General features: G+C 38.8%; 1 protein-coding gene across 1 annotated transcript in view; it reads left to right on the top strand.

The window, feature by feature from the left end:
- LOC128016945 (myosin-binding protein C, cardiac-type) overlaps positions 1-12,066 on the top strand; it is a 29,421-nt gene extending 17,355 nt beyond the window's left edge. The window contains exons 23-32 of the mRNA XM_052601912.1: positions 195-383; positions 3,857-3,991; positions 4,257-4,424; positions 4,944-5,032; positions 5,594-5,789; positions 5,989-6,128; positions 8,839-8,998; positions 9,169-9,305; positions 9,893-10,079; positions 11,718-12,066. Coding sequence (XP_052457872.1) covers positions 195-383; positions 3,857-3,991; positions 4,257-4,424; positions 4,944-5,032; positions 5,594-5,789; positions 5,989-6,128; positions 8,839-8,998; positions 9,169-9,305; positions 9,893-10,079; positions 11,718-11,749 — 1,433 coding nt within the window. The 3' untranslated portion in view covers positions 11,750-12,066. The remainder of the gene's footprint in view (positions 1-194; positions 384-3,856; positions 3,992-4,256; positions 4,425-4,943; positions 5,033-5,593; positions 5,790-5,988; positions 6,129-8,838; positions 8,999-9,168; positions 9,306-9,892; positions 10,080-11,717) is intronic.
- The last annotated feature ends 297 nt before the right edge of the window (positions 12,067-12,363 follow it).

Below are 12,363 nucleotides of genomic sequence, written 5' to 3'. Positions count from 1 at the left end.
GTTTACATCACATGTACCTGAGAACTATCAATGGATTTTGCTCAACCTCTAACTTAATACAAAATATATCTACTTTGAAGTTAAGTGAAGGAGCATGCATATAATGAAGAAGCTACCCAATGAAAAATGTGCTTTTAAATGTGCACTGTAGAGGAAGTGCATGATGATAACAATGTACTATTAATGTCTTTCAGGTTACGTTCTTGAAAGGAAGAAGAAAAAGAGCTATAGATGGATGAGACTTAATTTTGATCCTTATAAAGAGACCACATATGAAGCCAAGAGAATGATTGAGGGTGTAGCCTACGAAATGCGTGTTTACGCAGTAAACGCCATCGGCATGTCACGCCCCAGTGCTGCCTCCCAGTCATTTGTGCCAGTCGGTGAGTTCCACTGCTTTAATTTATGACTTCACTTTCATAATAGGGACTCGTTTGTTTTCTCTGCTTTTCTTTAAGCCTCTGATACGGATATCCATACAGTGTGAATCAATGGGAACTGAAACAGTTTGGTTATCAATATTCTACAAAATATCATCTTTAACATCTATAATTTTCACTTTTGGATGAAGTATGAGCTAATTAGCCACATTTTTTCATTCATTTAATTGTTACAATCAACAGGTTGTGTTCTGATAAAGTGGTCTGAAAAGCTTTTTTTTTCAGTTTAAACAATTGACATGTTAATGATATTCTTGCATTAATTGTTTGCTCACATTTAACATAATCTTCTAGTGAGCTGCATTAAAAGCATTGCTATCTAGACTGTTGTCTGTTACAAGACAGCTGATTATGAAACTATCCATGGCACCCTTCTCTATAAATAATGGCATGTTAGCTCTTTGCAAAGCTGTATCTATGGCATTGTCAAAAGAGAGGAGGGGGCAGGACACTGCACTTCCTTTGTTGCTTGCCTGTCACCGTCTCTGTGCCAAGAGAAGACCACAGCAGGTGTTACAGAACAGACAGATGATTTTAAGGAGACTCTACTTGTAGAACACACCAGACTGAAGTGATCCAGAGACAGAATGACCAAACCGATGCTCCCCAAGACTGCTGAGAAGAAGCCAGCTGAGGCACCACCGGCCGAGCCAGTGCCCGATGTCCCAGCAGAATCCAAAGAGCCAGAGCCAGAAGCACCAGCTATACAAGACCCTGCACAAGAGGCCAGTACTGAAGCTCCTGCACCTCCAGCTGAGGAGGAAACTCCTGCTCCTTCTGAAGATGGAGCTTCTCCAGCAGAAGCAGCACCACCGGGAGAGGAAGGGGCACTATCTGCAGAAGTGCCTCCAGAGGAAACTTTCCCCCCACCAGAGCCGGAACCAGAGCCTAAACCTGTTGGCAGTAGGCGTTTATTTCTAACAATCTTTTGTGGAGATTATCAATGCAGGGATTATACCAGTCTTCATGACATCTTTATATATTATATATCTTTATGCATCATTGTCCTTAACTTATTTCAAGAATACACCATAGAGTGGCATAAAACCTAAACCAGTTTGATAACAATAGGTATTGTATTAAGCTTGGGTATTGATATGCTTAACTTGGAGCATGTAGGATTTTACTGTCTGCTTGTTAAGTCTGAAGTCACTGTTTCCGGGTCCAAATCAGATGCCAAAAGCAAATAACAAATGGTGCTAATATATACTTACAGTGTGTTGTACTACCAAATAATCACAAACCTAACCTTTATTGCCATTTTAAAGGGACAATAAGTAACTTTTTAGGTATTTTATTATCTAAAATCAATATTTTTATTCATAAATATGCCATAAAAAATGGTGTACAAATACCTATGCCAATGTTTAAACTAATCCTCGTAAATGAAGAATTTATTATCTTTATATACATGGGACGGGTAGGTCGACGGAGGCTTCCATGTAGTTCCGCCATCTTGCAAAACTATAATAGCAGAGAGGGACAAAAAGTACTAAGCCAACGCGTTTCCACAACGTGTTTTCGGTCAGAGCCAGAAACGCAGGTGCAGAGCAGTGAAAGGCACTTGAAACTGCACCGGCAAGTTTAAAAGTCTGGATTGCATTCTTATTATGGACCATACATATGCCGCGCCACAGGAGAAATAAACATCGTCGCCAAAACAGTCAAAAATAGAACGTAAAAGGAAACGTGACCGTAGATTACAGAAAACAAGAGTTAATGTCGGGGAAGCTTTTTCTAGGTGGAAAGAGCTAATGCTGGATAAAGATTTCAAAAGAGAAGCTGAAGTGGCCAGTTTTCTTCTCGACAGGTAAGTCAGTGTTACAATCTATATTACAATATTTTTTTTTATATCTAACAATGGACATTATTCAGAAAATATAACGAATAAAGAAGACATAACTACTAATTACAATATTTCATGTTTTCCACAGTCAGTAATTCATACTGTAACATTCGTTTGTTTATGGTCATGTTGCAGTTTGTTTGAAATAACACACCTGTTCACCTGAAGGAAAACTCGACGAAGTGCTATTAGAAGACATCCCGTCAAAGCTTTTTGGTACATATCGCCTACCGTAGATGCAACGCGCATTTGAAAAAGCGAGGCGCTGGAGAGCAAAATTAGTTTGAATGCAAAATACAATTTCACCACTAGATGGGAGTAATTCCTACTTAGTGTCCCTTTAAAATCTCAATTATTTAGACAGTGATTCATCTCTTGTGAATCATTAAAATGTTGTTGTCTGGGATGTCTTGAGCCCGGAAACTATGGTATAGATTGTGCATTTTTTAAATCTTAGCTTTATATGAATAAACCGCGCTCATAAATAGCTGTTGAGCGTTCTCAATAGAAACAAGTAGAGACTTGGACCCGGAAACATTACTTACGTCATGATTTAACAAATTGACATTAATGTCATTGTGTGTATGGTTGCATATAAAGATTAGTGAAATGTTGCAGGCAAAAAACATTAAAATGTCAGTAGTGTAGTGTTGAATAAAGCACAGTTTACACAGAAGTTACTTCCAAACCCAGCAGTGTTCTGTTCGTCAATGTGGCAAAATTGGATCTTAAATTCGATGCAAAATCTGTTTGTGGAAATCTTTTGCTCTCATTTACGATTGCAAATTCCTAATGAAATAACTTGGTTTCAACATGAACATTTACAGAAGAACAGTAAATGTGATGAATGCACCTTAAGGACTGAATAAGTACAACAAGGCAACGCCTGCTCATTTTACACTGTTTATTCCTATTGGCCTCATATTTAGAGCAATAAACAGTTGTTTGTAGGAAAAGTAATTGAGTAATCTTTCCACTCTAGATAACTCTTGGCTAGATATGAATAGATGTTCTTGGATTTGCTGCAAGTTCACAGTCTTCATAAAAACACAGCTCGACCTGGGCATGTCATTGCCGCTTAAATATGGCACAAATATTTTAGACTGAAGCTTGCTTGCAAATCACAGCAGACAGCATGTATATCTTCAAGAGGCCCTTTTCACCACTGCACAAGTTAAACCCAGTTGGTTATTCTTGTCAGTAATGAAAGGCTCTGTGAAGGAAGTCTCAAAGGTAAGTGGTCACAAGACTGAGGTTGCTTCCATAGTTTCCATGGCTGGTTAGTTTAGTGAAAACAGTATGCTCTTCTCATATTGTTCAGTGAGACTTTACTGGAAACAACAGTGACAAGTCCCGTCCATGTATTAAACAGTCTTCAGTACTTACTCTGATGGCTTAGTCACAGTATATAAGTGTAATATAGCAAATGTTGCTCTTAAAATACATCATACGCACAAGGATTTTCCTTGCTGTCAGCTGACAAAGCTGATCTGTAGTACATCAGTTTACCCAAGCACATGGTACTTGAACAAAACTTTATACAAGAAGATATTTGACTTCCTGTCCACAGCTCCTACCAGTGAACCTACTGGCCTGTGTGTGGAGGACATCAGTGATACCACCATCTCTCTGAAATGGAGGGCTCCAGAAAGAATAGGCTCAGCTGAGCTTGAAGGCTACGGGATTGAGTACTGCAAGGAAGGCTGTAAGTGTGTTTGTACTTTGAATATGCGATGGTTTAAAGATTAAATTTGTTAAATTTGTTTCTTTGTTTAATATGCTGATTTGTTGCTCAACGAACAAGAATCAATTTCCTTACAAAAAAGTCGCACTGATCCCAACCTTTTGAGCGTTAGTGTAGCTCTAGCAATTCAGGTGTACAATATTTGATTTTTAACTGCTATTTCTAAGTACTATTCAGAATAAATCCTCAATGTTCTGTGTCTAAACCCTTTATTTCATCTTTATAGCTGATGAATGGATCCCTGCATTTAAGGGTCTCACAGACAGGACCTCTGTGATCATCCGTGACCTGCCAACCGGAGAGAAGATGCAGTTCCGCGTAAGGGCGTATAACATGGCGGGCCCAAGCCCTCCTGCCACACTGCAACAAGCAGTCACCATCCGTGAAATCATGCGTGAGTTACACAAAGAATATATTTTGAATGTTACGATTTTAGGAAAGGGTTTTGCACAGTGTGGAAAGCTAGAGATTCAAATGTATTGGATTTTTGTCTTCTAGATCATAGGTTCCCAACCAGATTCCCGGAGCCCCCCAACACTGTATGTTTTCCATAATCAAACACACCTGATTTAGATCATCAGCTCATTTAGAAACTCCAAGACCTTTAATAGGTGTGTCAGACAAAGAAGAGGAATTTGGCTTCAGGAAAGTGGTTGGGAACTACTGTTCTAAATTGTGTTTAGAGCCATCATATGTTAATGCCTCATGGTACAGATGAATCTACCTGATAATAGAATGAAACTAGGCTTATAAATGCTGATGCTCAGGCAAATCAGCTTTATTTTTAAGTGGATATCCATCCATTCATCACATTACAGTTCTGTGTTGGAAAGGGAATGAGATGGGAAAGATAGGTTATTATATTCTAAGATGCAGGGCCACCATGTGAATCATTTGCATTCTGTTATTGCAGAGCGACCCAAAATCTGGGTACCCCGTAACCTCCGCCAGACACTTATCAAGAAAGTAGGAGACATGATTAACCTGGTAATCCCCTTCCAGGTGAGATAAGTCATTCTTAAAATGGTGTTTGAAACGTATACACCACTAGCAAAATGATGCTGTGCAACATGTGACTAATCCATGCAAACAAATTAGATTTGTTTCTTGGCAGGCATCCTGTGAGTCGTATGAAAAGATCCAGTAAAGTTCTGTATTATTTGTCGCAATATGAAACCATTGGCTGTCCTCCTTTGATGCAGACCTTGACCTCCAACATTTTCCATCAGCCAGAGCTTCAGTGTTTGGCTAGACTGTAGCTTGTCCACTTGTTTGTTTACAGAACCCAGTTTGTGAAACATTGATCTTCATCCTCTCACTCTATAAATACTCTGAGCTCTATGGCTGAAATTCAATGAGAGAGGATGCACACAGATGGTAGTCAATGACATGAGTCTGAACGGCATCTGTAACACCCCTGTAGGGTACTATAGTGGCCAAAAACATATCTATCTCTGTCTGTTTGTCCACTCATATAAGTACATTTTATTTGTTTCTTGTCCGTCATACAAATAAAAACCAATGAGATGTATCGACTCATTCTTCACTCACCTCACTTTTAAGGGTAAACCACGACCTCAAGTGACCTGGACAAAGAACGATGAGCCTCTGGACCCTAAGCAGGTCAGCATACGAAACAGCGACACTGATACCATCCTCTTCATCAGGAGATCTGAGAGAAAGGATTCTGGGAAATATGATGTTCAAGTGCAAATTGAGAATGTGGAGGACAGGGCCAGTGTGAATATACAGATTGTTGGTGAGTTACTAGACCATACACCGTAAGTTTAACCTGTATTATTGACTAGATTTGTCACAATTGCGCAAGAATAACATCTAGGAATTACACTCAGTATTCATAGTTTGGAGTAACAGAAGGTGTTATCTTATGTACAATACAAGTTTGTTTGATTGCATCAGTAAACATCCAAACACAATTTGTTCCTTTCCTCTGTCAGACCTGCCAGGCCCACCCCAAAATTTAAAGGTGGTAGATGTTTGGGGCTTCAACGTTGCCCTGGAGTGGAAACCACCCAAGGATGATGGCAACTGCGACATCACAGGCTACAACATCCAGAAGGCTGATAAGAAAACCATGGTAAACTTACACTTACAAATTTGGGCTTTTGCTAAAATAGAGAATTATTTATTTTGTTTTATTTAATTTCCTGTCTCTTTGACAGAGTCATACTGTACATATGAACTGTTATAGTACATATGCCAGGCACTGTTAGTAATCAAAGTCGGGCTCACAGAGAGAATTTGAGAGAAAGAGAAAGAGTTAGTGTTTAGATAAACCTCCCTGTGTTGCCATTGTCTACAGCAGCTAGGCTTGTGATCACTGTAATTGACAGTGGTGTAGTGCAGTGCTACACGGCATATACCCACTTCTTTATCAGTCAGCATTGCGTACACCCACTTCTAAATCACCTCTGATGCGCATCATTCAGTACTAGTGTCCTGCTTTAGCCAAAACCATGACAGTCCAGCACATGAGTAGCTAATCCAATCACATAAATGTAAGTATTCCCTAAAAACACCTAAGACAGTGATGCGGTCAGGAACATATTTCCCTTGAAATATGATTACGCCTGTGCTTGCTCTGTCCTTCACCCCAATCAGTATTCAACTACAACATCAAATGAAGACATCAGCCAAGATGAGCACTTTTTAATAACAGGACCTTGTAAATTATGTTAATAACATATGTCAGGGTTCGAAATTATCATGTCACTGTGTGGCATGGGAGAGACAGTCACACATTGGCATAGAGCTGCACAATTCTTTATAAAACAAATTTTCTGTGGCTAATATTGATTTCATAATGATGCTTACTCCATGAAGTCAAGCAGCAGAAGTTAAGTTACAATGTGCAAATACTACTGGCCTATTTCGGAGTCTTACGTGTCACTGTTTAAAACAAATGGCGTTCATCCTTTGCTGGGCCACTTTAAAAAAAAATTGTTGCCATAGATTAAGAGTATACCCTCTTCTCCAGGTACCACTACTGTACACTCCTGGTAACTGAGTAATGTATGTGCACTATTCATTAGTGGCACGGCATTGCAGCGAGACTATGAGTTTATAGCCTCTCTTGTGACGTACAGTTGGCCAGTGGCACTGAATTGTGAGCCAAGGGAACAGCATCCAGAACATCTAGTACCCACCAAAGCTCCAAAATGACCCTTGCTGCACACCAAACTGGAGCACCTGTGCCCACTTCAGTGCAAGCATGCTGAAATCTTAGCCTACGGCCTTGCTCTGATTTAAGTGCTGTCATTATAGTGCTCTCTTTACCCCTTTGTACTCTTGAGCCACTAAGGTTAGTGGCTAAATAAAAAGCACCCGGTTTAGGTTTCATTGTTACTAGAGCTAGTCCTGTGTCCAGAGCAGTAGGCAGGAAGACACCGGATTATCAGGTTTCACAGGACAATCTCAATCAGAAATCGGAGATGCTCTGCTGCTAAATATAAAAGCACTTTAGGCTACAGGCTTCGGGGCACATCCATGAGCGGACCATTTACCTGCTTCAACATATACTGCTCCCAAAGACATACTGTAGTAATGACACTTTGGCTTAATACACGTGCTATGCAATCCTGCAGCGTTTTCCCCCATTGCCTATAACAATGGACAATGATTTTAAAGTGGTATAGTCAGAAATCTGAGAACCACACTACAGTGTTCTAGATTAGCAAGGAGAAGTGGTGACATAGTTCCCACATACTGTTTCCTGGTGACCATATGAAAAAGTGGTTCAAAATAGAAAAATCAAAACAAACAAACATAAATAAAATAACAAATTTAGGTTTATGATTAAAAATGTATATATTGTAATTTTGCCTTCAGATAAATTGATCCTTCTTAACACATTTTTGTGCCTATATTTGTAAATGAACTAACACATAGGCTATATTAATTTGTTGTTGACCACCCACATACCCATGAGAGGCTGAGCACAGACATTCATTCACTGATCAGAGCGAGAGCGTCGCGAAAAGTCACAAAAGAAGTGTGTTTTTGGTTGCCAGGGCAAGACAACCCTGCACAGATTACCAAAGAAAAAACAGTATTAAGGGACCAGTGGAGTGAGCTTATTTTTACAGAGCATCAACGGAGTTGTGCAAGTGTTTGTGTTTGTTCCCTGCATTTCGAAGATGCTTGTTTTACAAACAAGGCCTAGTTTGACGACGGATTTGCGTATCATTTATTTCTTAAGGATGATGCAATCCCAACGAAAAAGGGTCACGATCTTGTGTTGGAACCGCAGGCGGTGAGTAAAACTGCTTAAAATATCTCTGCCTCCTTGTTAGTGCGTCCGCCTCCCATCGGAGACCCGGGTTTGTGCCCCGCTCGGAGCGAGTCGTTGCTGCTGCTGCTGTCGTTCAGTTTCAGCCTCGGGATCTGATTCTGGATCATAAATATACGCTGAATCTGACTGTTAGCCATGGTTTGTTTTGGATGATGGTTTTTTCCTCAAGGTTATGTCACAGCTTCCAAACGCTCTCAACACAAAAGCTTACTGGCGCTCGTGATTCTTTAGCTCCGCCCACACGTCACGCCTCCAGACGCTCGTGTTTTTCAAAGTCTTACATTTTAAATAGACTACATTCAGTATTTTTTTTTTATACTTTTGAAATAAGTCGCTTACAAAGACTTTATTTAATAAAAAACAGTAAAACGGTTGTAATTTTATCATTTTTAGTTTAAAAATAAATCTTTGCTATTTTAATATATATTATAATGTAATATATTCCTGTGATTGCGTATATGTGACTACGTTTGTGTGGTTTTTCTCTTCCTTGCAGGAATGGTACACTGTGTTTGAGCAGTATCGGCGCACTAACTGTGTGGTTTCGGACCTGATCATGGGAAATGAGTACGTGTTTCGTGTGTATGCAATGAATATGGTGGGTCTGAGTCCAGAGCCTTGCCTCTCCAAAGACAGTGCCTACATCCAGAAAACAGGTGATTCTGCCTATATACTAGATTATCATGCCTGCTCTGCCTGCTCACAAATAAACAGTTTAAATGGCAAGAGCATTCCTGCAAAAAAATTGGCAGTTAGGCTGCCTGTATTTAAAGTCTTTAAAATTCCCATGTGACTCCCCTGATATAGGTTTCGGTTTTCTTTACAGGCATTATGTACAAGCCTCCTTCCTACAAAGAGCATGATTTCTCTGAGGCCCCCAAGTTCACACATCCTCTTGTGAGTCGCTCAGTTATTGCTGGATACAGTGCTACACTCAGCTGCTCCGTACGAGGCATCCCTAAGGTGAGCACATGTGACCTCAATATCAAAGGTCACGCACTATACAGCAGAGCTGCAGGATGAAACAGAAACATCACACTCATTTATGCTTGTTCAGCAATTCTAGAGAATAAAAGTCTGAATTGTAAGATACAAATGTCACTGATGGGGTCAGCATTACAATTCATCCCAAAGGTCCTCACTTTGTTCACAGGGATATTGTGATACTGAAACAGACAGAAAAGGCCCAACCAGCTAGCACTTTTAAGAGTTCAAATTAGTTTATTTTTGCGGATGTAGTACTTATTAATATATATATATATATATATGAGTTCAAATTAGTTTATTTTTGCGGATGTAGTACTTATTAATATATATATATATATTAATAAGTACTACATCCGCAAAAATAAACTAATTTGAACTCTTAAAAGTGCTAGCTGGTTGGGCCTTTTCTGTCTGTTTCAGACAGAAAATATTTATTGGCTTCATTTATTGGCTTCATTTTGTTTTATACATAATTCCGATAAATGTATTACAAATTATTGTCTATCATATCAATGCTTATGTAAGGAAATTGTAAAGATATTTATTTTCAATGTTTTGTGCAGCCTAAAATCACATGGTACAAAAATAAGATGGACATTTCAAACGAGGCCAAGTACCGTATGTTCAGCAATCAGGGTGTGCTGACTCTGGAGATCCGCAAGCCGTGTCCGTTTGATGGAGGTGTGTACATGTGTAAGGCGATCAATGACAGTGGAGAAGACGTCGTAGAATGCAAACTGGAAGTGCGCCGTAAGTACATGCCTCTAACTCAAGAGTTACTGAGAGATTTGCTTAGTAACAGTTGATAATAAAATTGTAAACTTAAAATGTAATTTGTCTCTCAATCAAAATCTATGGTCAGTGAGATGTTTGGGATGTTAGATTTTATTTTTTGATGACAAAGCTTAATTTTCAGCAGGCATTACTCCAATCTTCCATGTCACACGATCCTCCATAAATCATTCTAATATGCTGATTTGGTGCTCTAAAACATTTATTGTTATTATCATCATGTTGAAAACAGTTGTGCTGCTTAAAGGGATGCTTCACCCCGAAAAGAAAATTCTGCCATCATTTACTCACCCTCAAGTTATTCCAAACCAGCAGTTTCTTTCTTCTGCCAAATACACAAGAAGATATTTTGAAGAATGTTGGCAAGCAAACAGTTGCTGGTCCCCATTTACCTCAATAGCATTTTTCTATACTATTGAAGTCAATGGGGACAAGCAACTGTTTTGTTAGCCAAATTTTACACTTTTATGGTTTTACAATTTTATGTTTATGGTGAAAAAAAGCTAAGTTACTTTTTTTATATTAATTTGATATTTTAATTTTCAATGAACTAGTCCTGTTTTTTGTATTATTATTATTATTTTTTTTTAACTTTTGTATTTTTCAGGGTATTCCACTAAAACATGATGCTAATAGTCAAATGAGATGTTGTATGAGGGGACCATAATCAGTGGTGTCCCATATGAATGAAACTTACCTGAATGACCACCGAACATAAGATAACACTCTTATGTTATGATCGAATGAAAGATATATGCTGAGACATATAGATCAAAGTCCATCCATACTTCTGTCTGTATTAGCATTTTATTTTATGACTCTATGACTTTATGACTTAAGAAAAATTCTAGAATGCCACTTTTACTTCAGACTAAATTAAGAAACATACATGTCTTGGCATAAATCGAATACTTCATTTTGTTTTATAACTGTTGGGTTGGATTGGACATAGAAGTGCATTTGTTCCAAAGTTCCAAAATGGATCTCTTTCCAGTGATCCATGATTTCTGTTGTGTGTCACACTTTAATACTTCCTCCTTACCTCCTGTTTCCCTTCACATTCGCTACCGACCTCACTCCCTCAGAACGTGAGTAAACAGTAAGCGCAGGTTTGCTCTGTGTGAAATCCAAGGTAAGCATGACGGTGCCCCATGTGTTGCCATTACACCCACACTTCCTGCACTCTCACTAACAAAGCACTCCACCCTCTCAAGTCCAGCATGTCTGGGTGCTTCTCAATACTGAAAGCAATCTTCTGAAAGGCACTGCATATCTAATCAATTTCAATGGATGCACTAACTCATAACAAACTAGACACTGGAAATTATCCACTTCTCTGTAATAATATTTAAAGAATAATTAATTTCAAATTAATATCAATAAAGTTTTATATGACTAAAATGAACAAAATAGGCTTGAGCACCGTTTTAAAGTGTAGTTTTGGAATGCATGCAGGCTTGCTGTAGGTCACTCAGCTGTGTATTTAAATATTTTGAACAGCAGTAAAGGTAACTTTAGATAATTCTACAGTGGTAGCCTTTTTCCTGTTGTAAATGCAGGATGTAATCTAATAATGGTTCTTTCACTTCATTGCAGCTCAAGTCACAAAAGAAGACAGCAAGAAATGAGAGACGGAACGGGTTTGGAGAAACTGTGACACTGTCCTCTTTCTGTCTTCTGTCCTGAAACTGATCCCATGACATGTCAATGATCAAATGACAGAGCAAAGAAATTTTTCATCGGTTTTCTTCATTTGCTTGTGCTCCCCTTTTCTCACTCACATCCCATGGTCTGTGCTTAGGTGTGATTTGCTTTTCATTATTCCTTGTGTTCATTTCTTGCTATTGTATTTAAGATTTATGCTGTAGGGTCTAGTGATTTCAGTATTTTCCTTCCACATGATGTTATGCAAAACATGCTAAATAAAGAGGTTTGTTGATGCTTATTGTCAGGTTTTCCTTTAAATACTGTATTACATATTCCTCATTTGCACTCACATTTTGCACTTGCTTTTCCCCTACGCACAAATAATAATTCCATTGTTTGGTTCCAATCCTCTCCTAATTTCTAGAGATTTCTTTGACACAAGACACATCAAAATGCGTCATTCGTGCAGACGCTATTAATTGCCTAAGAAACCACAGTCACACAGAGAGCAGCAGACAGGTGGCTCTTAGTTTCCATACATCACAATGACGCACTCTCCCGTCTATACCAGCAAAGACACGACTATCAAATGCAT

Source organism: Carassius gibelio, chromosome A7 (genome assembly GCF_023724105.1).
Source record: "Carassius gibelio isolate Cgi1373 ecotype wild population from Czech Republic chromosome A7, carGib1.2-hapl.c, whole genome shotgun sequence".
Lineage (NCBI taxonomy): Eukaryota > Metazoa > Chordata > Actinopteri > Cypriniformes > Cyprinidae > Carassius > Carassius gibelio.
The sequence above is the reverse complement of the archived record's forward strand: the minus strand, read 5'-3'. Positions and strand labels throughout refer to the sequence as shown.